At 41.5% G+C, this 25,459-nt stretch overlaps 1 protein-coding gene across 1 annotated transcript in view; it reads left to right on the plus strand.

Moving 5' to 3' along the window:
* The window catches only part of CUBN (cubilin), a gene marked incomplete at its 5' end in the record, with an annotated part of 201,706 nt that overhangs the window by 174,893 nt on the left and 1,354 nt on the right, over positions 1-25,459 (plus strand). The window contains 8 exons of the mRNA XM_080917996.1: positions 1,726-1,943; positions 11,756-11,964; positions 17,409-17,571; positions 17,924-18,129; positions 20,080-20,227; positions 21,082-21,263; positions 24,011-24,176; positions 24,764-24,999. Coding sequence (XP_080774122.1) covers positions 1,726-1,943; positions 11,756-11,964; positions 17,409-17,571; positions 17,924-18,129; positions 20,080-20,227; positions 21,082-21,263; positions 24,011-24,176; positions 24,764-24,999 — 1,528 coding nt within the window. The remainder of the gene's footprint in view (positions 1-1,725; positions 1,944-11,755; positions 11,965-17,408; positions 17,572-17,923; positions 18,130-20,079; positions 20,228-21,081; positions 21,264-24,010; positions 24,177-24,763; positions 25,000-25,459) is intronic.

The following is a 25,459-nucleotide window of genomic DNA, read 5'->3' on the forward strand; positions in this document are numbered from 1 at the left end:
GTAATTTCTCAATAGTTGTTAAGGAGATTCATACAATAGCTGTCAGTTACAAGCCCTTCTTAAAATCAAAGAATATATAAGAGGCTAGGACAAAAAGTTGCCATTTATTGAGCATTTGCTGTCCATGAGAGCATGCTCAACACTTGACTTGAGTGTTTTATTTTACTGTTAAGATCACCATGAGAAAGATGCATGTATACTTGTATATGTGTCTCCAAAGGTCTCGCATCTTCTCCAAAATAGCACATATTTAAATAAAGGGTAAAAATCTGGATTCTCATTTACTGTCTCCCAAAGTCAATGTCCTAAATAACTTTTGACTTCTGAAGATAAAGTTAGTTCCATCAAGTTTATTTTCATTTGTTAAAGCAACTCTAAATTGCTGCTTTATGTGGTATTGCCTTGCTTAGGGTTTTCATTGCTGTAAAAAGACACCATGACCAAGGCATCTCTTATAAAGAACAGAACTAATTGGTTCTGGCTTACGTAATGCTGGAGAAGGAGCTGAGAGTTCTACAAAAGGCAGCTAGAAGACCGACTCATGGACAGCTAGGTGGAGGGTCTTACTGCCCACCCCAACAGTGACATACTTCCTCAAACAAGGCCACAAGTACTCCAACAAGGCCACATCTCCTTATTTCCACTCCCTGTGCCAAACATATTCAAACTATCACAGATACTGTCACTTGTAAATTATCTTTCTAATTCTACTTATTCCAAGCAAGACTGATAAAATTCAGCCCCCATTACCCAGAAGTATAAAGTGCTGATCTTCTTTCTCCTAATATGGTTTATCTCCATCTCTTCAATTCCACTGACACCTGAAATCCAGCATGTGATATGAAATCTGAGAATAGTTGATAAGAATTCAGAATTTTCTACACAGAAGCTTGACAGGCAAGGAGAATACCTACTACATCCCCTATTTGTGGCTTATAGTTTATGAACTCTGAGGCTTACTTTCAGCACTTGTGTGGCCATTTAAGAAGAAGGAGACAAGAGACTGGAATAACCACAACAAAGCTATATAAAACCAGGATTTCTTCCTCTTGTCTTACATTTTCCCTCTAAATAAAGGATAAAACAACACTGTCACTTATACAACACAAGAAAGAAACAAAGAATATATTTTAGGTGAAACTGAAAATATCTAGCATGTTATTGAGGAGGTAACATAGACCATCTTATCAAAACTTGATTTTAGGAGCTATAGGAAGATAATGGCAAAATCTGAAAGAGGTCAGGTTTCTTGAAGGGGCGATTGCCTTTGTTAACACAGTAACCTTCACCCCTGCTCTAAATGTGGTAGAGCACATCAAAACAGGGCATGGAGGTAGTGGAGTGACTTGAAGGAAACAGGAAGGGGTTCAGCAGGAGAGAGATCGGTGAGAGACAATAATGGGGACCATTGAGGATCAAAAATATGGAATTGTGATATCTAAAATTTGAACTTTATTTAACATAAGCCCAGATTATTTTGAAGTGTAGAACTATGTATTATTCATTTTTATGTTCCCAGTTCCTAACACAGTTATTAGTTATAATAGCTACCAAACAAATACTTCAGTCCATCAGTAATGTCTTATTTACAAGATTTCTTTCCAAGAGAAGCTAGAGGATTGTGTGGTTAGGTTTTTGCTTTTCTTATTTATTGTTACAGGAAATACAGGTATGGCTTAATGGGCACAAAAGAGGACATAAGTAATAACCAGGTGTTTTTTACAGGTTCAGTGATTTTGACGTGGTTCCCACTAACCTTTGTGCACATGACTACCTGGAGGTTTTTGATGGTCCCAGCATTGGAAATCGATCTCTCGGAAAGTTCTGTGGTTCCACGCTTCCACCAACTCTTAAGAGCACCAACAATAGCCTGACCCTGCTGTTCAAGACAGATTCTTCTCAAACAGCAAGAGGTTGGAAAATATTTTTCAGGGAGACAATAGGTGAGCAGATGAAATATGAAAATCTTTTTCTTGCAACTTCTTTTCTGCTTTAATTCCCCTCAGCCCCAGATAAACACAGTTGATTTTCTTATAAACATATAGGTGATACAAAGAGAAGGCCTCATATGGTCCATTTATTCTTAGGTAAAGTCTTGGGAATTTTAAGCACTGACCTTATGACTGTAAAGAAAGGAATACATCAAGAACCCAGCACCTAGGGAAAAAAAATGAACTTAGTACAGAGGTCTTGATACGACATGGCCTAGGCTCTAATTGCCACAAGTGGGAATGGAGAAAGAGAAAGGACCAAAACCCCCAAAGGTCTTTAGAAGTCAAAAAGCATCAGAGATGTAGGTTCCAAACCTTGATGGGACACTACTAGGGGATTTAAGTTGAGAATGACTTCTTTTGCGCAATTTGTTGAATGGTGATACCTTCATCTGTTTATCAGGAAGAATGTTTAGTTAATTTGCCATATTTGTAGTTGACGGGCCTGTCGAATACTTCAATGGAAATATCTAGAGACAGTTGAAAAGGCATTTGGTCTGGAAATGAAGGTCTCAGACTCATGAGACATGGCAGGGATGGCTAAGTGTGGGGATAAACTGAAAACAAGATCCAGCTTATGGCCACTGCACATGAAAGATAATTATCTACCTAAGATTAGTACAGGCACCCCCATCATTTACAATAAAAGGCACTTAATCAGCTCTGTTTACACTAATTGCCTCAATGGTACAATTTCTATTTGACTGTGGGAAATGCTTTGGTTTTTCCTTGAACATTGATGTGATTAATGTTCTGCAATCTGGTAGATCCTCAAACAAAGCCCATTCTTTGAGAAGATGCGGAAAGGATGTGAGGAATTTCCCATGATAAATCACCTGGGCTCCTTATTCCAGGCCTCGCTCTGCCTGTTTACCTCCACCGCTGTGACCTGAAAACAAAGAACACTTCGAACATCACTTTGTTTTCTGTGTTATGCTCTCCTGAATTTCCTTTTAAAGATTTATTTATTTAGCTATGTGTGAGTCTGTATGTGTGTGTCTGTGTGAGTAAGTGTGCACATGTGTATGCAGATGTCCACAGAGGCCAGAAGAATGTGCTTGGAGCTCTGGAGCCGCAGTTATAGGCATCTGTGAGCTGGACCGTGGGGGTGATGGGATCCAAATTCTAGTTCCTGGGTTTTTTTTAACTGACTAGCAAGAGATTTGGGCATCTCTCCTGTCTCATTAAAACACCTCTGGAGGGGAGTTATCAGGCAGACATTGATGTTTCTTAAGCTCTTCATAAATGGTAGACATTGTGACAATTGTACCAGAAAAGGACCTTTGCCACCTACCTTTCTTAGTTGTCATGAGGATAACTTGAAAGCAGGTCTCATAGGACACAGAATGAGGCCTGCCTAGAACCATGTAAGTGAAGGGACATGTAAAACACAGAAGGCTATTTTAAGGGAAAGTCCGCTTTCCTTTGGATACTTCCATTCTGTACAAAGGCTCTCACGTGTTGGGTTACCAATGTGCTTCACACAAGAAGTTTTGCCACCTTCCCATCTGTATAAATGCCACTGTCCGCTCAAAGACACTAAAGACACAGTTTAAATGATTACTTGTGCTTTTGGATGAAAGCTCAGGTATTATAAATTTTAATTGAGTCTCACAAAGATTTTAAGCTCAAACAACTAAGTGTCCTGGCCATTCTAAGTAGCTTTGAGCTTTGTTGTTTTTTGTGGTAAGCAAAAGAAGTAATACATGCTGTTGCAGTTCTGGGGACTCTAGAATCTTTTCACTACAGACTTGACAAAAAAAGTAATAAAAAAGCAAAAGGTCAGACTTGACTAAGAGCATACACCTTCCCTTTTCATGTTATCCATTTAAGCCACCCCATCTTTTCTATAAGAAGACATCTATCCCATGGACCAGGCTGACTACTCATTCCCGAGAGTATCAATCTTCCTGGAGAATATCATCTTTCCTATATAAATACCAGATGTAAAGCAGAGGCCACTGTAGCACTTATGTTTCTGTCTAGTTGTATATCAACTAAATCTCTAAATACAGCTTTTGAAGCTTTGCTGTTTAAATTATAGAGTTGGCAATAATTTATAAACATCTGCTTTAATTTTTCAGAAGCCAGTGATTTGCACAGCAGTGCAACATCTTCTTGAGCACTTGCTACATTTGTATTTCTCATTGGTAGAGAGAAATCAGGGAAACATCTATAGTGGATAATTAGGGAATAGATAACTGAGTCTCCCTTTTGTGTGGAATTTCTGTTCAGTGTGAGAACAAGTGAAGGCAAAACCAGCACCCAGGAGCTAGAATCTATCCTCAGCATAAAATTTTCTCATATGCCCATGACTGTTAACATAGCATGGTAAACATCCTGAAAGAAGACAACTCAGAAATGATTGCATAAGCTTGCAATATCCATGAAACTGGAATTACCTAAGAAGATGAACGTTGTTTTCCTGATTGAGTAAATGCGAATCCTTTATTAGACCCCCGATGGCTCTGAAATCCCACTGGTTCTATTGATTTGGATGACACATGCTAGGCTTCCTGCCTCCTGCTGATCAGAGCAAATATGGTGACAATGGAGGTCACTATCTGTCTTCCTTCACTTGGCTTATTAGTCATGTAGAGAATGAGTCAGGTGGCTTTAAGGTCAAACTCATGGGCTACGGTGAGAGGAAGGCATAAATACAAAAAAACACATGTCTAGTATGGACAGAATGAGTCACAGGTCAACAAAGGAAAGAATGTGGCCAAAGAGAAAGAACTGTGTGCCAGAATTCAGGTACCCAGGATGCAGGCGACCCATCATGTGACTGCCTGTGATGGAGCTCTAGAAAAACCCTAACCTCTCCATGCTCCATTTTTATATACTAAAGGAGAACAGCTTGAAATATTAGCACTCTCTACCTTTTAAGAATCTGATACAGGTAAAATAGATCAGATCCTTGAGCACACCGCAGCTATCCTAAAGTATATTTTATAGCTTAAATCAGAGACTAAATTCTAACTAAACCCCAAGGCCTTGCAGAGGCCTCAGACATAAATAAGTTACTCCATCACTAGTGCTTAGTGGAAGAACTAAAGATTAGTCGGTTAAACTATGCCTACTTCAAAAACTACATTTATATGTGCCTGATATATATTATAGTTATATTCAGTTCACTAATTCACAATTCATAGAGTTAAACTATTTTTACATAGATGAGAATAAAATCTTTTTTATCCACTTCTGGAGATACTGGATCTGACTCAATAACGGATCACATGAGCTTGGTCTCTGGACCTGTCATGCTCTGGGGAAACATTTCTCCAATGTGCTAACAGTACAGACGGGGAGATAAGCAAGGGGAAAAGAATGATTAATATCTAAAGGAGGATATAAAAGGCAAAGGTTGAAGAGAGCCTGGGGCCCCAGAATCAGAAAACCTGGTCTCAACAAATGGAGAAGACTCTCACATGCCCACTTAAAAATTTGGCTTCTAGTTATATTTAGCTTCCCAGTTGTGGTGTCAAGTTTAAACTCTGAGAGGCACTCCAAAATCCTGTAGCCCAACAATAAAAGAATACAGTTTCTAACATTCACTGATATTAAAACTATATGTATGTGTCTCTAGGGCCTCTGAGCAGCTGGAGAAAGGCGGCCAACTGCCCTGACTTTGAGAAGCACAAATGTAGTCAGAGAGCTGGGTTATCAGTTGAATATTTTGATAAATCACTAGTCGTGCAGCTCTTGGGGAAGCAGTGATAGGGTGGGACTTGAAAAAACCAGGGGATGCTATTTGTCTGCTTCCTTAATGTCATTTGCTTCCTTTTATGAAGTCTGGGAATGAGATGAGCTGAAACAGTAAACCCATTTAAAGAGAGCTAGACTGAGCTCATTTCCACTCTTTGCAAGAGCCATCCTCTGGAGAGAAAGCTAAACACAAGGTTATCTGCAGGCTATTCTGTGGGGATTCAGGGAAAAGAGTATTTGCCTAGTTTAGAATGTGTGGATGGGATAAAGAAACAAGATCGTTCCCAGTTTATGAGGACCTTACAGACTCATGCAGGAGACAGGAATTAATTTTTGGATCAGCAAGAAAAAGAGAAAGCTGTTAATATATTTTAGTAGTATCTACAATCAAGTATTCATCTTCCCTACCCCTGAATGGCTACATTGCCCTGAGTCTGGTAGGGTAGGATTGTCTGTCCTTGACCATATAAACCAAATGTTTTTCTAGAGACCAAGTCATGCAATGAAATGATTGGTCCGATAAGGTAATACTATGAAAAGTATTTGGGAGCAAAGGAGTAGTGATTGAGCACACCTGAAGCCACACCCTCTGCAAAATGTAACTCAGAGCGGCCTCCAATACCTGGATGTTCGGGCTAGGTTATTGTAACCATAAATTTCTTGTAATCATTTTTCCCCATATTGGATTGGTTTTGATATAGTGTTTCTCAGGTACATAAAACCAAAATATAATCAACAATAAAATTTAAACATTTTTAGTTATCAATGAGTCATTCAGAAATATTGAAAGTTCCATGGAACTGGTTTTCTCTTGACTCTAACTAGAGAGGAGTCGGCTCACTTGGTACAGTAGCTTCATATTCTGTTCACTCACAAGCGAAGATGTCACAAAAGCACGGAGCACAGTGAGATCCTATCATCAGGTACCTCCTTCCCTCTACTGTTTCATCCAGGCCACAGGACTACCTCATGGGACAGGAATTCACACATTTTACAATGGAGGAAATGAGAAGAAAAATGTAATGTTTTATGTGCAGTGGAATTGCTGACTTTGCATGATTTCACTCAACCTTTGTGCTCTTCTCTGTCTGTCCTTCCTCTGCACATGTTTCCTCAGCCATATTTTCTTGCTTTTAAACGTTTAATAGCATTTGATTTTCCACTTACCATGTGTGCATGTGGTTGGGGATTGAATGCCATTGTGCACAGAATATCAGAAGAGAACTTTGCAGGAGTTTTCCTAGTGTGTGGGCCCTGGGGACTGAATCCCAGTCTTCAGGCTTGGTGGCAAGTACTTTTCATTTGCTGAACTACCTCTCTCGTTCCTTTTCTTTGCTTCTTCAAAGGAAAGCCAATCACTTTTCACAACTCTTTTTATGTTATTTCGCACACAGTGTGTTATTTATTTTAGCCCTTACCTTACAAACTATTCTGTTTGTCTGAGGCTTGAATTCCCTTTGGAGTACTGAGAAGGAGTATGGTACCTTCAGAATGACTCCTCCTGGAGTTCACCCCATGAAGAGAGTGAGAAGTGAACAGTCCATGGCTTCATTCCTGAGAGTGGCCACGCCCCACCAAGCCTCCTTTTGGTATAGATCGAAGTCTAAAGCAGAATGAATGCAAACACAGGCTTAGGCTGCTACCTAGTGTTGACAAATCAGAGGTGACTGTGCAGACAAAGCCAGTCTCCGAGCCTGTGTTGACAGGCACAGCATCCTGTTTTGATAGAGGTCCTGCTGGTCTAGGCAAATGTTGACCCAGGGAAGGAAGACTTGTCATGCTGCAGCTTGATGCATAGACTATTTAAGAAGTAGCTTCTATGGGATGTAGTTACTCAAGAGAGATCTGGAGGACTAGTCTTAGCACATCATCCATGGCTCACTATAATCTAATTTAAAAACAACATCTGTGCCATTTTATGATCAGTTCAATGGCCTCAGAACATTATGCATGTGCCTTCATTTAAATGTGTACCCAGATATTCCATTTTCTTCAGTGATTAAAAATGATATGCTTTTCACTCTTGCACTCTCTTGAACATTGCTAATACATAGAAATGTTATTGATTTTGCTTGGCCGTCATACATATTCAGTTTTTGACTGACAGGATTTTTGGGTCTAAGTGTATTTGTAGATTTGTTGGACTTTTTCTGTAAGGAGAACAATGACATCTGCAACAGTGACACCAGGATGACTTCCTCCCCAGGCTTTTGTCCGTTTGAGTATTAATGGTCATGACTTTAATGGTGTTGACTAAGGGTAGTAAGAAAGCATCATTTCTTTTCTCATCTTGAAGTGTTGCTTTCAATTGCTTACAATTATCTTTACGACTAGAGACTCACAAGATGGATGGCTCACCAAAGTGCTCACAATCCCCAGCACCCAGGTCAAAAGCCAAGTACAGAGGTGTGCTCGTATGATCTCAATGCTGGGCCTTAGCCAGGAGGATCCGTGGTGTTTACTGGACAGGCTAGCAAAACCAGCAAGCTCCAAGTTCAGTGAGAGGCTCGGATCCAAAATACAAGGCAAAGAAAAAAGACACTGGACACACACACACACACACACACACACACACACACACAGGCACACACACACACACACACCTTTTTAAAAAGTTTGCTAGTAGCTCTAAGTTCTACATATATTCTTTATCAAACTGAAAAAATTCCCTTCTAATCCTAGTTTTCTGGGAGGCTTTATCCCGAGGTTGTGCAGTATTCTACAAAATCCTTTTATAGAAACAGAGACAGCAAGTTCATCAGAAACCATGTTGAATCCTTAAGAGAATTCACAACTCTGGAGCAGCTGACACAACAGCTGTGAAAGCCCCAGTGAGGTTTAAGTCCAAATAAGGATTTGGAAGCTCAAGGTCCACATGCTTGAAGAGAAGCCACCATGGATGGCATGCTCTGTCTGACTAGGACGCTGCTTTTAGATTCATCTGTGCTCCACTTCTGGTGCATTCTGTCCACCACAGATGTTCCTGGAAGACAAGACTCTACTAAAGCCAGGGAGATCATTATCTCAAATGCAGCTGCTCACTTACCTCCAGAGACAGGCACCATCCGAAAGACCTCAAGAAAGTGCCAGCAGTCCGCAAAATCACTTCTTAATAAGCTGTCTCCCACCACCAAAGCCTCTAAGATGTTCCTCCTAGATATGAGAGCTATTTCTTCCCTTATCAGACTAATGCTGCCTTAAGCTCCACTCTCAAGTTTAATCGTTCAGGATTCAGTGATGGACTCAATTAAGCAGATCTGGCTAGAATCTCTGCTGAATATGGGTTTATATCTCCAGTAGGTCTCCCAGCCTCCACACCACACCCCTTTGCAAACATCCCCCACCCTCAGCTGAAGAAATAGCTCTTGGTACTCAAATACAGAAAAATGCTATAGGGCCATTTGTTCTTGGGTCCAGGGTATGTCAGCAAAGTGGCTTTGGCAGAGTCTGACTGGTGAAAACAGTGCTGGTGGCTAAGCATTTTGTAAGTGGTAGAAAAGAGTATGGATGTGTGAGGTCGAAGCAGAGCAATGTTAGGATGGATTACTGGAAGAAAAGAAACTTCAAGTTACCAATAGAGAAAATGCAGGTATTTTAAATCACAGGACTCTCTCGTGGTTATGGGTTCTATTCTAACCTAGTTCTCCAGGTATATGGGCTCAGCAGTGTGGTCATAACACTCTGTGGCACTGCATCCTCATTCTGTTAACATTACTGTTTCCATCCTCTAAAGACGTGCTCGCTTGCATTCTCGTCTGCCTTAGGAGAATCGGAAGCACAGAGACGCTGCACTATGTCTAAATACTAAAATGGGACATTTTCTACCGTTATCACTTCCAGAACCCCATAAACATCCATATGCTCATGTGAAATTGTTTTTCTTTCAATTACTTGGCTATTTTGGCTAAAGTTATTTAGCTGATAATATTGGTTAGCATTTGGTGATATTAGCTTTCCATTTTCTTTGCTCTGTGTTTTATGAATTGACCTCTTTACAATAGTTTGGTAGCTCAGACGAACTCTCTGTGTGTATGTGTGTACATGTGTGCATATGTATGCTTATTGGTGATAGTGTATAGCCAGCTGTCATGATGTTGGTAGCTTATGACAGAAGTGTTCATCACTTACAGGTACGCACAGTTGCCTGCCTCATACCAGGCACATTTACCTCATGACATTACTCTTACTAGTAGCGGTATTGCTGCCTCTGTGTAGTAAGTATGCATAGTGCCATTCACTGTGAGATGTGCGTGTCATCTTCCTTATTAACTTGTTGGCAATAATTAGCACACAAATAGTAATAAAATCTATAGGTTAAATTATTTTTCAAGCAACACTTCACTTTTGAGGCTGACATAGTATTAGAGTGATATATGTTAAGTTCAAACTCCGTTGCCTCTTGCTAAGCCAGATTGTATATTGTAGCTGTGGTCTCATTGCTGGCGTCCCCTCCCCTAGTCACCTTCTCCTGTACGATGCTACTATCAGATTCAATTTCAGTTCAAATGATACTCCTCCTCAAAAGTTCTTTCAAGAGGCTGTAGATGGCTAACCAGTTAAGGGTTTGCTACTCTTCCAGACCATTAAAACCCTCAATGCCTCTATGTCCAGCTCCAATAAATCTAACTATGCACCCTTCTGTCCTTGACAGACAGTCACACACAGGTAGCAGTTGATCACACATACAATTAATAGTAGTAGTAGTAGTAGTAATAATAATAATAATAATAATAATAATAATAATATCATTTAAAAAATAGTTTTCAAGAGAATATTCACCATTCCTAGGATACAATCAGAGAGTTTTTATGCTCTAGTCTTGAGCTTTATTATGGTTCTTCATTTGCTTTATAGTTTTCAGAACAAAATTGTGCCTTCCTATGCTGAGCCTGGCATGGTTGGTGGGGACAGAGTGACATTGTTCCTGACCCTGGGACAGGGTCCTGATGTGAACCTCCATGAGTGTGGATGGCTGCTGTGGGCACAGGCATGTTTGTGTGATAATGCACATATTCTCTACAACCAGTGCTAGCAGTGCAGGACTCTCTACCTCTGAGGAATGTCCCCTTTTAATGTTAAGGACTTCATGATAATTAGAAACATCACAAGTTCAGGAGTCAAGGGTGTGGCTATGTCTCAGCAAAATGGTAAATGCCTTCAGGACAGCCCTTAAGGCTATGGAAAAGAACTCTAAAACCATGAGTTTAAAAACATATAATTTCTCAACTATGCAAAAATATAAGGATGCAATATGAATTAAGAAGGGCTTCATGAATCTAAAGGGACAAATGCAGCTACACTATGAGCCAAGTTGTCAGAAAGATACAAAGGCAGATAGGTTTCTGATTTCATGGTCAGTCTAGGATAGAGCAAGGTTAGGTGTATACTTGGTGGAAATGGTAATTTCAGGGCAGGGTTCCATCCAACTAGTTTATCATCTGTGCTTAACTACGGCAGACAGACCTCTGAATTCTTTCACAATGTTAAGAAGAAAATGTATGTTTGCTGTTTCCAAAGAGTTAAGGGACTGGGGTCATAGTATCTCAAAGGATAATAAGAAGAAAACCTGTCAAACTATTTAAATGAAAAAACTAGTTGGGAGGTAATTTTCTTAGAAGTATTAGGTAAATCTTCATAAATTCAATTTTCATTTTTGGCAGTGTTCACAAAAATAGGCCATAAAAGTCAGGCATGTGCACATTTTCCTCCAGCTTTATGATGCAAAAAACTCAATTCTCACAAAATTGGGATTTTTCAGGGTTGGAAGAGCTTAAATAAATGGCATGAATAGTTCTAAAGAGTCACAAGCATGCAGCCCGGCGTGGTCACCCGCTCTTGCAGGTGTGGATAAGGAAGCAACTCCCGTGATGGGAGAAAAAGAGGATAAGCAAGGAGCCGAGAAAAGCTGAGAAACACACATGCATGCGTGCATGTTTGGGGACCTTTGGATAACATTCACAAATATGTAGGAGAAAATGCAACTTCTCTTCAAAATCCTTCCACAGCAAAGAGGAGATCATTCTGTTCTTCTACACCATGATGTGTCTTTCTTTTGACAGGACCACTGCACGGATGTGGTGGCTACCTGACTGAGGACAACAAGAGCTTTGTGTCTCCCGATTCTAACTCAAATGGACGTTATGACAAAGGTCTAAACTGCATATGGCACATAGTTGCACCTGAAAACAAACTTGTTAAGCTCACCTTCAATCCGTTTTCTCTGGAGGGACCATCGTCAGACTACAGATGCATCTATGATTACGTGCAGGTGAGACTGCTCTAGGGTAGGCTGCTCCAGCTTGCATTTGCAAGTCTTGAAAGTGAGAACGCTATTGCTTACAGTCCCTTCAATACACATTATAGAAGCTAGTCTCCTGTTCAAGTTCATCTCTGAGAGCATCACCCAAACAGCTCAAGTGATTTCTAACATTAGCTTCAAGATTCGATTCTGTCTTGCTAAGTGCCTTGTTAAGGAGAGATCTATAGGATTATTAGTTGAATGAAATGAGAGAGTCAGAGGACTTTGTCACTTCTTAATATAAATGACATCTGCAGTACCAAAATACACCCTAATTGGGCTGTTTCTAAAATTTCCAAAGAAACATTTTTTAAGACAGTGTAAAGATAGACAGCCAAACTCCCCTTGACCTCTAGGAAGAATGCCCAGGACAAGAGGCACTGGGAAGGACAGAAGATAAAGGGGTGGAAACGGATGGCTGAGAGAAAAGCTTGTGACAACAAGGAACCGTTTAGTGCAGGGAAGTCAGGGGAAGATGCCTTTCCTAATGATGTGTCGGTAGCCAGTGCTGTTAAGCTGCAGGTCACAGGCCAACCAAAGCTGAGATGAAGAAAGCCATTCCATTGAATGACAACCACTTTAATAAGGCATTGGGCTAGAAGTCAGCCATTCCGAGGGAGTTCATGAGGGACAAGAGGTGAGAAAATGCGGGACACAGTGTGTTAATTCAAGCTCAGTCCTTCTCTAAAATGAGATCAAGCAGTCAGAACTGCTTAAGAGGTTATTTAAAACTAGCTTCTCCAGGTTCCTGAAAAGTAATAAGATTTGAAGGCAGATAGCAAATAGTCCCATTATTTCTATGGCCAGGAAGTGCAGAAGGATCAAGTCCGACACTCAGATCATATTTTCCTTTTTACTCAGGCCAGATCTCAGGGTCATGAATTGGTACCATAAACATTTAGGGTGGGTTCTTTCTAATTCAGTTAACCCAATCTCAACACCTCAGCGCCACGCCCAGAAGTTGGTTCCCTGGAGATTCTAGATCTTGTCTAGGTGATATTAGTATTGACTATCACCTTCTAAACTGCTTGTTAAATGTTGGAATAAAATGACATTCTAGAAAAGCTCTATAGGTAGTGTGTAAGGCAGACTATACCATTTCCATTGCTGAGTTATGAGCAGTCCCTTAACTGTTCTTTGAAAGTGTTGACTGGGGGAAAAAGAGGGATGTCTGATGTACATAGTAAACTGTAGCTGATCAATGACTATTGAAATCATCGTCACATCTGTCCCATGGAGCTGTGTGGCAGCCATGGCACATAGTATAGAAGATGTGGCAGTGAACATTCCCCAAGGAGATATAATTCACAGGGGGGCAGAGACTGAGTTGTAAATAGATACATTCTACAACATGAAAAGGAAGTTAGATACCATTGACATAGAAAGGGAGATCAGAACAGAGCATGTGGGCTTCTGAGATGTGAGTGTGTCATGACTCTTAACAGTGTACATGGGACGCTCACACACGTTGCTGCCTCCATAAAATGGAGATCAGTATCAAGAAGGTATATCCACAAAAAGACATGCCCAAAAATAAGGAGAAAAGAATGTGCTGTGTACTACCTAATCTTCAGCTCTCGGTTAGTTCAGTCATTCTTGTGCTGAGCACCAGTAAAATGGTTGAGGGGCTTCAAAAGTGTGGTCCTCACTGCTTCCTCTGCCTGGGAACATGAAACTGGCGGGGAGAAGTTGCTGCCCTCTCAAGGTTTCCTCCTCAGCTCCACCAGTGCTCTTGGTTTTAGCAGATATATTCTAAAGTTTCCAGTCCCATCTGAAGAGAAAATTCTCCATACTTACTATCCTATGGGATTCAGAAATCTGACTTCTAAACACTAAATGGTCCAAATTATTGTTGTATGGCCAATTATAAAATCCCAAGCATCGAAGTTGAACAAAATTATTCCCTAGAGGTTTATGTGAGTTTTCTGGACCCCCTGTGATAACTCACTGGGCTTACCTCTTCTGCATAGAATCAGTCACCGGGGAAGGGCTTGTGCATCATTGGGGACAGCATCAGCAGACCTTAGGTGCACTGGTTAGAAGATAGCACTACCATTGAGCATTCATATACGTAGTTGTTCATTAAATAATTATGAATTTCTTATAGATATTAGCTCAAACACTAGAAAATGCATAAAGAGTAAATAGTTATTACTGTGATAGTTTGGGTCTTGCATGTTCCACCAAAGCCCAGCAGTTAAGATGACATGGTTGCCACCGTGGGGGCCAGTTTGGAAGACAGATTACTAAGGACACTGCCCTTTGAGAGATACTTGAGTCCCAACCACCCTTTTCTTTCTGCACCATTGCTTCTATGAAGTATGCACCCCTCTCGCCTCGAGTGTCCTTCTCTCATGGCATTTGCACAGGCCCAGAGCTTGGTAACTATGTTGCTATGGAGATTAATCATGCATGGACCGAGACCTAGAGACAAAGTATATCTTGAGTTGACTACTGTAGGCATTTTGTATGATTCTAGGAGACAAGGTATGCCTGTGTTAGTGTCCAGGTCACAGTAGACATGCAGTCCCTGCCCCAGTGTTGTTTGTGCAGGGTCTGCCCACAGTAGAGATTTGATGTTGTCAAGGAAAAGAACAAAGATAGAGAAAAGTTCAGGTTTGATCATACAAAAGGCTAGGAGCCAGGCTAGTTGCAACTATGTGTTTCCAATCAGTTATGAGAACTCCTACTTTAACATGGTTGGATGAATGTAGTGTTAGCACAGGGCCACCTACCCAGCCCTGGCTTCTCCCTTGTGCTGCCCCTTACATTTACCAGTCTCTATGTAAAACTCGCATCTGGTCTTGTAGAGTAAGGCCAGAGAGCCTTGGCATGAAATGGATGGTCTTTAGTGACTGTCTCATATTCAACACACTTCATTCATTCATACTATGGATTCTCCTTATTTTATCTGACATAATTTCTTTTTTTTCTTTCTTTTCTTTTTTGTATTTTTTCATACATATTTGTAGATTTATCTGAAAACATGGATAGACACACACACACACACACACACATTTAGCTCTTCTCACTATTTCATGATCAAGGTGGAGAAGTGTGTTTATGCCTCTTCATATACACAATACCCAACACAAGCCAGGTACATGATACAAAAGTTAAAAGCTTGTGATGACCATAAAGACCACAGTGGTTGTAATGAAACCTCACTTACCAGGAAAATACATTGTATTAAACTTGGCAACCCTTTTCCGTAAATTGAAGGTGCTAGATTACAGAACTCCACTTTCCCTTGTTCCTCATGAATTGAAATTAAGTTCATATAGGAGAGACAGTACCATCTAGTGGTCAGTTTTGTTCAATTTTTAATTTTGAAATTCATCCTCTTCATTTTATAACATCAGTAACCATACTGATCTGAGATTTCTGATCTAATGTGGTTCTCTCATGAGCTCATATTTGTAGCTACAGAAATATGGAAACTCATCATTAAAGTACAATACAAATTAACAACATGGAAGGAATAATGAACACGTACTTTGTTTTTTAGGTAAGGTGTTTGAGGGGCCTCCAAATCTTCACTATCTCTTTGGGTGTTTTTAAAAGGCTGTGACAGTCATCAGTGGTTCTGGCCACTGGTGACACTTCTGAGCAGAACTCCATGTCTCTTCCTGTGTAACTCTCACTTGTGCAGAGGGGGAGACCAGTAAAAGCTAATAATCAGGAAGTAGATATAGTTTGTTCGCAGTAAAATAAAATGAGATGGTGCTGGAGGAGGGCCCCGCCGTGTGGGATTGGCCTCTCTGAGGAGGTGACACTTGAGTTGAAGCTCTAAGGCTGGGAATTATCAGTCCTTCAGGAATGGCTTTGCTTCCAAGGGAGGAAACTACGAGAGGCAGTGAGGGGGCAGGATGACAAAAGAAGAAGAGCAATGACCAGGGCTTGCAGACAGTGGCAAGAGGGAAGATTCAGCATGAGGTATAAGGTGTAGCTTTGTAGGAAGAACAGGAACATAGTTTAGGTGATCAAACCCTGTGCACCATGGTGGAGAACTCCCTAAATGTTCTGTGTAATTGATTTCTGAGCCCCGTTCTGAAGGCATAGGGTCACATGGCATTGATACAGTATATTTAGGAGGTGGACAAAAGTAGGTATGATTGTCATGGGAATGGGAAAGTTAAGTATGACTGAAGTTTAGACTTGAGGTGTTTATTGAGATAGAGAAGACCTGGGGAGAATATATTAGGGGAGGGTAGCACTGTGGTATGTACGTACCACTCAAGTACCTGTGTTGGAAATGTAAACCTAAAATCTATATGCTAATGGTATGGGGGGCTTTGAGGTATGATTGAGGTTAGATGAAGTTGTTAGAGTAATTGCAGAGCTCCATTCTCCTGCTGTCCTTCACGGGATGCTCAGATATCATAAGGTAAGGAGGCCCTCATCAGAGGCTGTCCTTAAATTTTGAAGACTTCTCAATCCTTAAAACTATTACAAATTAACTTATTTGTCTATAAATGACCTGGTCTTTGGCACTCTGGTACAATGACACAGAACAAACCAAGGCAGGTAGGCACTTATTAGGTATTGAGTAAGCATTGTTTATGTGTTATACACTCTTAAAGTCTAGAGCCAAAGGACAGAACAGAATAAATTCTGTGCTTTTGTGGAATGTGGTGTTCATTTTAGAAGGGAAGACAGTAGAATTAACAAGTTAAATATATAACGTGTTGACAGTAATGCCTGCCTGGAGGAAAGGAGTCAGAGAATGAGGGCAGTGTTTACTTTACAGAAGGCATTCCTGATGGATAATAGAGAAGGTGAGACCTGAACAGAGTCTGTGGATACCAGCAAGAGTGGTCCAGGCAAAGGAAGGCAGATGTAATATCTGTGAAGCTAGACTGAGCCAGGGATGCTCAGGAATCTCAGACAAGTAGTGACACCTAGAAAGGAGACCCATATGAGGTCTGAGGTGGGAGGAGAAGCCATTCCATTAGGCCTGCACAGCTGTTGTCATGGGCATAGCCTTTATATTAAGAAGGAAGGAAACAGTTAGGCAGCTCCCAGTCTGACTTCATTTTAGCAGCAGACTGTTAGAGCCTAGCCAGGAAACTTCAGAAAGAGGCTCTGGTGATAATTCAGGCAGCAGAGATAGTAGCAATGGGTTTGATGACTCTGAGGTCATGGGGTTTTTGTTGTTGTTGTTATTATTATTATTGTTTGTTTAAATTACATATTACTTTTCCTAAGAGAAAAAATGTATGTTGGGCATCATGCTGGCTTTTTTCTGAAAGCCATTATAACCCTGCCTATGTAGATTAAGACCACATGTAAGAACACCCACATAGAGATCCTGAAGCTGTGGCCTGTCTATCACCATAAACCTCACAGGTAAGTTAGTGCAATATGCAATTCCTTATTAATAATGAACTGCTACAAACTACTTTTTCTTCCAGATAGCAGATGGTGCAAGCATAAACGTTAACGTAGATGCAAGATTTTGTGGTTCCATTATGCCTGCCCCTTTTATCTCTTCTGGCAACTTTCTGACTGTTCAATTTGTCTCTGACCTAACTTTTGAAAAAAGAGGATTTAATGCAACATATACCTTTGTGGACAGTAAGTATTCTGACATATTATAAAATACATATGTGTCCTTATGCACTGACAAGAATGCATGCTTATTATATCTAAATTAGTTACAGTTTTAGTGGATTATTAGACACATGAGCGCTAGATTCCCTGCCCTCAGTTTCCCTTTCCGACAAGTCTCACTAAGTTGCCAGGCAAGTCTTGATTTCTATCTTCCGGCCTCAAGCTTCAAGAAGAAGCTATTACAGCCCTGTGTCACCATAACATATACTAAATCCTTAAAAGGATATTAAAACATTCTCTGGGCTATGGCAAGGTGTTAAAGATGCAATATATTATTAGAGATAATTGAAACATTGTTTCCTTTCTCCCTCCTCAGTGCTCTGTGGGGGAACATATAACGCAACTTCGACACCTCAAAACATGTCATCACCTCATTTGTCAAACATCAGACGGCCGTTTTCCACCTGTACGTGGGTGATAGAAGCTCCCCCACACCAGCAGATCGAGATAACTGTGTGGGAATTACAGCTGCCTTCACAAGACTGCTCGCACAGCTATCTAGAACTTGAGGATTCAGTACAGGTAAAGATCCCCGGAGGGTGGCCATCACATCTGTAAACACTGCAAGTAATGAAGCCATGCCTAAATAATGTCTCATCACTTCTAGAACTGTTTTAACAGTAGGAGACAAAACCTTCCTTGCCCGAATACTAACCAACTTAAACGTACTCCTGTGGGAAAGATGCTTTCAAACTGTCCTGCGGCTAAGAATCATCTTGGTGTCCTGTTAAAAGTGTACATTCCTAGGGCCCCCTGCAGACACCAATTCTTCTGCCTAGCACAACATTAATCAGCATTTGATTGTGTTCTGCCTCCAATCCCCTAGTGCCATGAGCACACCTGGAGAACTACATCTGGGGTTAGCAGGCTGTGTACAGGTGAACTGGACAGACCCATACAGGACACAGGAAAAACAGCAGTGGTTTTCAGAACAGAACTCCTATCCCCCAGTGGAAGTCCCACCAGAAGGACTTAGAACCAAGTGGAATGAGACCCTTTGGCTCAAAACACATTGTTTCCTGTCATTTTACAAAGTAATTCGAATCAGGGCCGATTGCTCATTTAGTCACAAAAATAGTGTGTATGGGCAGCTGTGGTACACAAGAGCAGATGAACTGGCAGCAAACATTACAGTTGAAGCTGTTAATGTGACGGCTATAAAAACACTCAAGGCCTTTAAGGCTTCAGAACAAACCTAGGACATAGAAAATTACTATGAGCTATGACACCACAGAGGAATGAAGAACTATAAGGAAACTATAATGAACATAGAAGAGCTCACCCCATTGTCTTGTACCATGGACACCCAGTAAACTAAAGAGGGAGCCTTTATGAGCTGCTGGAGACATGAGAGTCACATAAGGCTACAAAGTTGAAAGTCTTGGGGGCATAAACATTGGGGGGAAGCTTTAGCAATTCAGTTAAAGTTTAGAGGTTACATCAGACAAACTTAGGGCAAGGACGATATGGAAGAGAGTAGGCTGGGTAGGTGTACGAGACAGACCAATAACAGAAATCTGGAAATAGGACTGAAGTATGGACCTTCAGACAGAGTCCAAGAACTACATGTATTTCAGCCATATGTATGATGTGATAGGGGCTGTTATTAAATGTTTTGGGGAGACCTTGTATATATAGAAATCATTAGGCATTTACCCTGAGCATTTGACAGGGAACAAGGACTTCCAAAGTGCTGCTCAAGAGAACAAAGATATTATTATAGGTACTAAGTGTCAGGGACAACAGGGGAGGGGAAGCTCCTAGAGGTACTTCCAGCACTAGCTAATCTAATAGAAACATAGATCAGTGGTAGCTAGAGTCAGGGACCTGTAGGGAGTTTACATACACTGCCTTTTTTTTTCCAATAAGAACACACATGTTGTGGTAAAATAAAAGTAATGTTCTGTTGCTACCAGTCCCGCAGTTTCACTCCACCGAAGCCACTCTAGGTAAAATCATGACTCAACAATCAATAACTTATCAAACAGATTTAAATGTTAAATTCTCAACCCACAACACATCCAAATAATAAATTAACTGCCAATTAATAAAGATTAAAAACCGTCCACCTAAACATGATGAAATAGATCTAGTTCACCTTGTTCTGAACCATCCTTCTCTGTCATCTTTATCTTACACACACACACACACACACACACACACACACACACACACACACACTTTTGTTAAGATATGACTTGAGAGAGAGCAGCCTTTATTTCTGTAGGGATGTGTCTGCTCATGATATCAGCAGAAGCTTGGCTCCTTGTGTCCCACCCCTCTAGGGACACTAGTGGGACACTGCTCGATTCCCAGATTCCCAGGTTAATGCTAAGTGTTTCGTGACACCTGAGACGAGCTGTTTGTGATGGCTGGACAGTGAAATAATACAGCTTATCACAGTTTCCTATTTGGTATAGCTGCACTGTCTGAAGCTAAATCTCATGCAGCTTGGCTTCTGTTTCATTTCAGACTAGTGGAAACCCGGTGACTCGTTTCTGTGGTGCAAACTATACAACCTTGCCTGTGTTCTATTCCTCAATGAGTACCGCAGTTGTTGTTTTCAAATCTGAAGTTTTAAACCAAGACTCGCACGTGCATTTCACCTATCAGATTGCAGGTGAGCCTAAAACCTCGTGTTTGTCGGGAAAAGCACCTTTGCTGACCATCATTGCTGAAAATGACTCTTGTGAACAGATCATCTGAAGTAGGATTCAACTGAAACTCAGATCTAATTTAGCTTATTGGAAACCAAGCTTTATCAAGGTGTAAAGTATATCAAGTTCACAGTTCAGCGATTTTTTGTGTGGTCACAATGGCGGGGATCATTATACCTTAGGAAATTACTTAGTAAATGACCGCAATGCCTTAGAGAAATGACTTGATTTCAGTGACTTGGAAGTGTCTCTAGAGAATACTTCATGTAAAGATTATTTTTACCTTGATCAAAACTAAAGCAGAATTTGATTCAAATACACAGTTATTTTTGGTTTTGTTTTACCAAAAAAGAAGAAAAAGATGTAAAAAGAAATTTGTGATTTGAATCAGAACAAACAGTTCACCAAAGGAAACCTTCCACAGATGATGTCTGGGAAGGTGAGCTTTGGGTCTAGAAAAGGGCTAAACGTCAGCCAGTGACTTTTCCTTCATGCAAGCAGGAGATTTCAGAAGATGCTGGAGTGCTCTTCAAAGGGGTCTTGCACTCACAGTTTTCACAAGGGGGCATCATGTCACAACAGCTGAGCCTGCACACAGGGCCATTGCACAGGAGCAAACTTCTGCATGGTAACTAATCCTACACAATTCCCAGCATCTTTCAGGTTCCTACTCTCTGAAACATAAGCCAAGAGGCTAGAAGTCTTTCTGAATGTTGCTCAGATTTAGTGGACCGTAAAAGCACTGTTGTTATCAAGATGAAAGAATACTAAATATCTGGACCTGCACATTAACCATGAATATCGTTTCTAATCTAAGATTGCAACAGAGAATACAATCAATCATTTGGCAATCTGAAGAGTCCTGGGTGGCCTCAGAACTATGAGAATAACATGGACTGTACCATCATCCTCAGAGCTCCACAGAACCACAGCATTTCCCTCTTCTTTTACTGGTTTCAGCTGGAAGACTCAAGGCAATGCATGAATGATTTCTTGGAGGTAATACATAGTTGCATATAATTTAAATGGATTATGTAGAAACGTGATAGATCTCTAAGAATTTTTTCTAGTGATGTTAATTCAACATCTGTCTTAATTTTATTAAGTTAATTGGTATTCTTTCATTCTACACATCCATACTGAGCAGATTTTAGTTACAGCCCTGGAAGTATAGTTGGGTGACAGTGTCACAGTCTGTCATGGCACCACCCAGCAATGGGACAGAGAAGACTTTTCAAAGGTTCATAGAGCTGAGATTCAACCTGCAGGATGATGGCAAGGACTGGTTACATGTAAAGGCTTTTACACACAGGTCCCCAGGGGGCAGTGAGTGGGTGCAGCACCTTTGTTCTGCTGAGACTACAGATTTCCTGAGCTCTTTGGATTGGCCTTGTGACTCTGCAGGACAGGCTCTGGAAGATGTCCCCAGCTTCCACACCTGACTCAGAGTTTCATTTCTTCTCTTACTGCCTCTTTGATCACATCCTAAAAGCTTAATCACTATTTTAGCTGAGGATAAGTTGGGGTGCAGTAAGACATTCCAAACACATATACAATGTATATTAATCTAGTCAGAAAAGTTACAACTTCAGTGTTTGGTTAGCTTTATATTCCAAATATGCTCTCCAAAATTGTCTGATCTTTGTGGGATTAATAACTTCTGGGTTCATGCTGTTCATCCTGCCCCTTCCTTTGTGACCTTTTTTTTTCTTTCTTTTTTTCTTTTTTTTTCCTGTCAGCCGTTTTGTGTGTGTGTGTGTGTGTGTGTGTGTGTGGTTTTGTGATGCCAAGAGATTTCTTGCCATTCTGGCCACCAGCCCATCTCCAGGGGCCTTGTTTCTGTCTCCCTGTCCCACCCACCCTGTGTGTGGTCCTCAGCCTGGAGGAGAATGGTCTCTGCCCATGTATTCAGCTCCCACAGGCTTCCCCCTACCTTGCTATATACGAAAGCTCCATAACGAATTGGACTAAATCTGCTGTTAATCGGAATTCTTAACGAGTTGTGAATTCCGGGGGAAAGCTTATTTCTCTCTCTTGAGATGCTGCCCATGGCAGAGGATGAGAGAAGGGAAGAGATGACGACACAGAAGCTGTGCTGTTTGTGCTAGTCAGGGAGTTTGGTTCAGACTTACATGCTTACACATCCACAAAACCAGATGTTGGTATGAAACAGATGTGCACAGAAACAAGAAGAGAGAGAGAGATGGGAAAAGGCTAGAGTCCCTTGCTAATCCTGAGTCATAGTCTTAACCCATCCCTAACCCAAGGTACCTGGTCCTACTTAACCTTGGCCAGTTGTCATCTGGGTGCTGGAAAGTGAAGGCTTACTTTTAAACATTGGATGGTAGCAACTATGTTACCCAGACATCCTCCTCCTCTCCAGAGAATGGATGAGGAACTTCCTGTTACATTAGCAGAGACAGAAAGTTACCACACAGATATACCTGCATCTGGAGCTCCAGAGGAGATGCTGCAGGAAGCCCTGGTGTTTTACTCAGTTAACTACGGTGGAAATAGAAGTCTTCCATGAGGATTCTAGTGTACTGCTAGCAGAGACAGTGTGGCACTAGACCCTACTGTGAATGTGCCTCCAACTCCCCTCTAATTTGCCAGACATGTCTCTGCATAATTTACCAGATATGCCCCATCCTTCTTAGCAAAATGAATGTGGTAAGCTCTAAGCAGCATGTCCCACCCCCAATCCCCTAGGGGTGATTTAAAAGAGGATCCCAAGGGAAAGAAACTCAATGCTGAGAGTAGGGGTACCGGGTCAGGCCTTGTAGCATTCTTAAATGAGGCAGCCATCCCATATACTTGGAGGTAACTGACCAGTCCGTCCTAGCCAGAGCCACTTTATTTAAACATTTAAGAGAGAACCAAGTATGTATTGCTTGCTGCTGCCTAGATCTGGAAGGAGCCTCCCCAGCTCAGTGCCCAAGTGCCAGCTGGATAGCAGTGGAGTGATACAGGACAGTGGGATGGCTTTATCACGTTGGACATGTACATGCTAACACCAGCTCTTCCATGCACGACTTACCTATTGCCTGTAACCTTTCATGGATGAAGCCTCCCCAGTGCCCTGAGAACACACAGCAGGAAACAGGAAGTAGGGCTGAACTCAGATTCACAGGTGCCTATCCCCTCCCCTGTAGCAAGTCATTCCCTGTTACACAGAGCCATTTCCTTTCTCCACAAGGAAAAGACTTATACCTGAGCTTTGGTGTTTTTCATTGTGGCCATTTTAAACTTTCCAGTGGGATGCATCCCCCTACCCACTGTGACCTCAGGAATGAAGTAACACAACTGGAAACAAGCAAGACAGTGGTGTTCCCTCCCCTTGGAAACTCACTGTCTGTTCCTCAAAATTTGTGCACACATTGACACTCTGTAGGACCATGGCACTGGCCAGTAGTATGTCAGAAAAATGTCAGTTCCTGTGGCTATAGTTTATCAGATATTTCTAAGTCCCAACGCAAATGGCATATGATATAAATTCTAACATGTCTTCATTTACAAATACTTGAGTATGTAAAGCCCCATTCCCATATTCTGGAGCCTGAGGAGCCTAACAGGAAAAATGGTAGTCGGAGGCTAGCCTGAGCTAGCCTGAGCTAGCCTGAGGTAGCCTGAGCTAAGATGGTGTCTCAGAACAAAAATATAACCAACCTACGGGATTTATCTCAAGTGTGAAGAATGAGCTGAAACGGGGGTGATGTGGATGGTCTAACTAATGGAGGCTTTTTCAGGTAAGAAATGGCAGCAGCAGCACCTCGCCACTCCTGGACACCTACTGCAGCAACCTGCTGCCCTCCCCCATCTTTGCTCGGAGCAACGAACTGTATCTGCACTTCCACAGCGATGACTCGGCCACCCAGAATGGATATGAAATTATCTGGACCTCCTCTCCTTCTGGTAAGACACTCACTCTGAGGTACAAACCAATACCCAGGGATCCTTGACTTCAAGCATGCTTTTTACTCCTATGGCCAGTGCTCCAGGAAACATTGGGCTAACTGTAGCTTTACACCGGAAGTTGGTTACTTGAGGAGAGATTTTGATCTTGGAGCCCATGAGGCACCCGGTTGCTTTTATACCGAGCTCCACAGAAAGGAGCACCGGGTTTAGACGTCGGGCAGGTCTCAGAACTGCCACGGGGCTGGGCATTTTAGTTTTGTTGCAGCGCCTAAGCTGTAACATCAATCTGGGGTGCCATAGAATGGGGTTGATTTTGGCCACCCTGACATCCTCTGCTTAGGGAGCCTGCTGCACCTCAAGGGATGCACAGTTTGTTCCTAGCCTGAAGTTAGCAAAGAACAGTCCCGGGGAGGTAACCTTGGGTCACAAGCCATTGGCAAAATAATATGTGGTGGGAATGTGCCTGGAGGGGCTTTCAACCAAGAGGAGGGTTTCCATGTTGGGCGCTTCCTGCATGTGTGGGAAAGCAAGTCAGATGGTCTCTATTTTGCTAAATGGAACCTTTTCCCATTCTCTTCTTGCAGGCTGTGGAGGGACTCTTTTGGGCAATGAAGGTATATTCAGCAGCCCTGGCTTTCCTGACAACTACGAAAACAACACTCATTGTGAATGGACCATCGTTGCTCCTTCTGGAAGGCCCGTCTCTGTCGGGTTTCCCTTTCTCAGCATCGATTCCCCAGGTGGCTGTGACCAGAACTACCTCATACTCTTTAATGGGCCAGATGCCAACTCACCACCCTTTGGACCATTCTGTGGCATTGTGAGTAAACAAACATTCTTAGATTTTTTTCACGTGTGAGTTTTAAACAGTGAAGGTAACTATAGGCACATGCAAAACAAAACAGAAACAAAAACCAACCAAACACACACACACACACACACACACACACACACACACACACACACACACACACACACACACACACACACCAAAACAAAAACAAAGCTGCAGTTCGGTGGTTTTCTGCTTGGGGAGCATGAGCGCTATCTGGTGGCAGATATGTCATATTACAGGTAGCACTGAAAGCTACCGAATCAGACCTTACCAGGAGTTAGGGCACTGTTTCTAAAACATATAAAACTTATTTTAAAACTTATAAAATTTTATTTTTAGAAACATTAAAAAATACACAAAAAATTTAAAGGCTTGAGAATTTTACATATTTGCCACTGCCTTTCTTTGAATACATATGCAAACTTGTATATTTGAATTTGCACAA

This window comes from Micromys minutus, assembly GCF_963924665.1.
Source record: "Micromys minutus genome assembly, chromosome: 6".
Lineage (NCBI taxonomy): Eukaryota > Metazoa > Chordata > Mammalia > Rodentia > Muridae > Micromys > Micromys minutus.